Genomic DNA, 3,037 nt, shown 5'->3' on the forward strand with positions numbered 1-3,037 from the left:
ATCGTGCATACAACCTAATGGCCGGACTTTATTGCTGGCGGAGCTAAACCGAACAACCGACCGCATCACCAGGCAAGATTGTGTGATATGTTCCTCCGCCAAATTGTCCTTGTGGAACATGAAGAAAATAGATATTTTCGATAGAACAAAAGCGAATTTTAATAATAAAACAACGATATAAATTCATGCAACTTTTTCACATGTATCAACGTTTTAGTAACTTTAATAAAAAACAGTTTTTTACTAGAAAGCGAGTGTTAAAATGTTGTGCGTTCTTATTTTCCGTCACCAGAGGGCGAGTACACTAAATGGGCAGGGAAGGGAAATTAAATCTTTGATTTAAAAAAAATATATATACGATATGCGTTATGTCGACGCTTATTCAGCGAAACGATGCAATGTAGTTATTTATTAAAACTAAGGGGCCAAGCCCAGCTCCTGAAAAACAACCCCACACCATAATTACATTTCAGACTGCATTGTGCCGACTGTGAAATTTGGTGGAGGAGGAATTATGGTGTGGGGTTGTTTTTCAGGAGCTGGGCTTGGCCCCTTAGTTCCAGTGAAAGGAACTTTGAATGCTTCAGGATACCAAAACATTTTGGACAATTCCATGCTCCCAACCTTGTGGGAACAGTTTGGAGCGGGCCCCTTCCTCTTCCAACATGACTGTGCACCAGTGCACAAAGCAAGGTCCATAAAGACATGGATGACAGAGTCTGGTGTGGATGAACTTGACTGGCCTGCACAGAGTCCTGACCTGAACCCGATAGAACACCTTTGGGATGAATTAGAGCGGAGACTGAGAGCCAGGCCTTCTTGACCAACATCAGTGTGTGACCTCACCAATGCGCTTTTGGAAGAATGGTCAAAAATTCCTATAAACACTCTCCTCAACCTTGTGGACAGTCTTCCCAGAAGAGTTGAAGCTGTAATAGCTGCAAAAGGTGGACCGACATCATATTGAACTCTGGGTTAGGAATGGGATGGCACTTCAGTTCATAGTATGAGTCAAGGCAGGTGAGCGAATACTTTTGGTAATATGGTGTATATATATACATATATATAAATATACATATATATATATAATCGATCCCGGTGCCATGTGCTGCAAACAAACAAACAAACAAAAAACAACTATTACATTTATATCAGATGAAAAGTTCCACTATGGATGTAAATATTTAAATAAAATCAATTGAGGGACACTTTGACTTTTTCTCCACATGTTGATTCTCTGATCAGACAGACCAGTAGGGGTAAGTGTGGAAATCTACAAAAATAAATGTTTGGGTTTTTTTCTTTATAATTTTTATTTCACATCAGCCTTTCAACAGGTTATCCTTGTGAGAAGAAGCCTGCTTTGAATGTTTTAGAAAGCAATGTTCTCGCTCGCAGAAAAAACAAAAATGTCCATGTGGATTCAAACCTCAGACATGCTGCAGTACTGTGGAACCTGTAACACAAACATCACATGCACATACACACAGACAAACAGTAAACTCTTCAAGACAGGTCGTTCAGACTGGAGAGGAAAAAACCCCTGCTCTACTCCCAGATTAGGCTCTGATGGGATTTAATCTGGAGTACTGTCATTAAGTAGAAAATGCAAAGCCAGGTTGACTCAGTATTAGCAGAATATAAAGTTCCCCTTCACATGAGCAGATCAGTGAAACCCTTAGGTTACTGACTTGCCTTGAAAATACAGTTCTCCCCAGTGAAATCTAAGTGTCCATCATTTAACCTTTCACACACTTAGTCAAAATGTGCTTCTCCACAAGTGACCCAAAACCCTCTAAGTCATCCTGCTGAGACCATGATAAAAGAACTAAAAACACCAACTCCTACAGCAAAAAACAAAAAACAAAGAAGGAAACACCGCTTTAGACTTTCACCACTTCAGATGGACGAGTGCATTCAGGGTTGACACCTGCATGTATTCCTCAGTGGTAGTAACAAACAAAACCAATAATATAACTTAGTGAGTGACTCAAATGAGACATGTTCAAAGAACTCAAGTTGATTGAGGGATAGGTGTTACAGAGAAATGACAATAAAAACAGGAGCTGTTGCAGGTACTGCTTATTACAGTTCCTGCAACCCAGCAGTGCTAAACATAACCGAATTGAATTAAAAGAAAGAAGAAAAAACAGGAAAAGGAGCTCAGTGAAGACAGTGTGACTCAACACCTCGGCTAACTCCTAGCTCTGACCGTGGACCGATAAAGTGATAGCGAGTCGGACTAGTTTTCCTCATCTTCGTCATCATCGTCGTCGTCTTCACTGATGAGGTATCCTCGGGCCCCACTGTGGTGGGGCAGTGGCGATGGAGACGGGGATGTCTTATTGAAGAATGGTAGGCGGAAGGTGGGTGACGGCGAGCGCTCCTCCCGACTGGGGCTGTTCTCTGGGCTGTGTCTGGGGCTGATGGCCTGCAGCATGCGGCCTTTTCCTTCTTTCAACATATGTTTCTGTCAAATAGTTACATGACTGATTCATTAATCAGATTAAGAGCTGTGGATTAATCACCATTCATTGTCACTGTAATTAATCATGATTAATCAACTTTTCTAAATATGACCGAAAAAAGAAAAAACGTTTTATCCGCATATTTCAAGTACAGAAAGACCATCACCATAGTTAAATAAGTGCTTCAAAGGTACTTAGTCATGAATCTGTGTGAATATGAACACATTTTTACAGTGACTGAAGACCAAACTAAACAGAACTTCTCACCAGAGCTCCTTCAGGACCAAACATCTGCAGAAAGTTTCCGATGAACTCTCGGGATTTCTCCTCCCACTTCTGGATGAGGTCGATGCTCTTCTCCTCCACCTTCTGCACAAACTCCTTGCTTTTCTCCTCCACATCTCGTACCTTTCGCTTCACCTTGTCCACTCGCTCCTGCAGGTTGTACTTCTTCTCCTGGAGAGAAAGCCAGCGGCAGAATTTCAAGAATCATGAGTGATGCACGCACGCACATGCATGATTATGTTTAAAAATCTTAATAATAGTAATAACAATAAAACAGCTGGCTT

At 41.3% G+C, this 3,037-nt stretch overlaps 1 protein-coding gene across 1 annotated transcript in view; it reads right to left on the reverse strand.

Moving 5' to 3' along the window:
• Nucleotides 1-1,294: 1,294 nt before the first annotated feature.
• Nucleotides 1,295-3,037, reverse strand: part of pcyt1aa (phosphate cytidylyltransferase 1A, choline a) — an 8,014-nt gene continuing 6,271 nt past the window's right edge. The window contains 2 exon segments of the mRNA NM_001294203.1: nucleotides 1,295-2,470; nucleotides 2,736-2,924. Coding sequence (NP_001281132.1) covers nucleotides 2,243-2,470; nucleotides 2,736-2,924 — 417 coding nt within the window. The 3' untranslated portion in view covers nucleotides 1,295-2,242.

The sequence above is a fragment of the Cynoglossus semilaevis genome, chromosome 20, assembly GCF_000523025.1.
Source record: "Cynoglossus semilaevis isolate Cse_v1.0 chromosome 20, Cse_v1.0, whole genome shotgun sequence".
Classification (NCBI taxonomy): Eukaryota; Metazoa; Chordata; class Actinopteri; order Pleuronectiformes; family Cynoglossidae; genus Cynoglossus; species Cynoglossus semilaevis.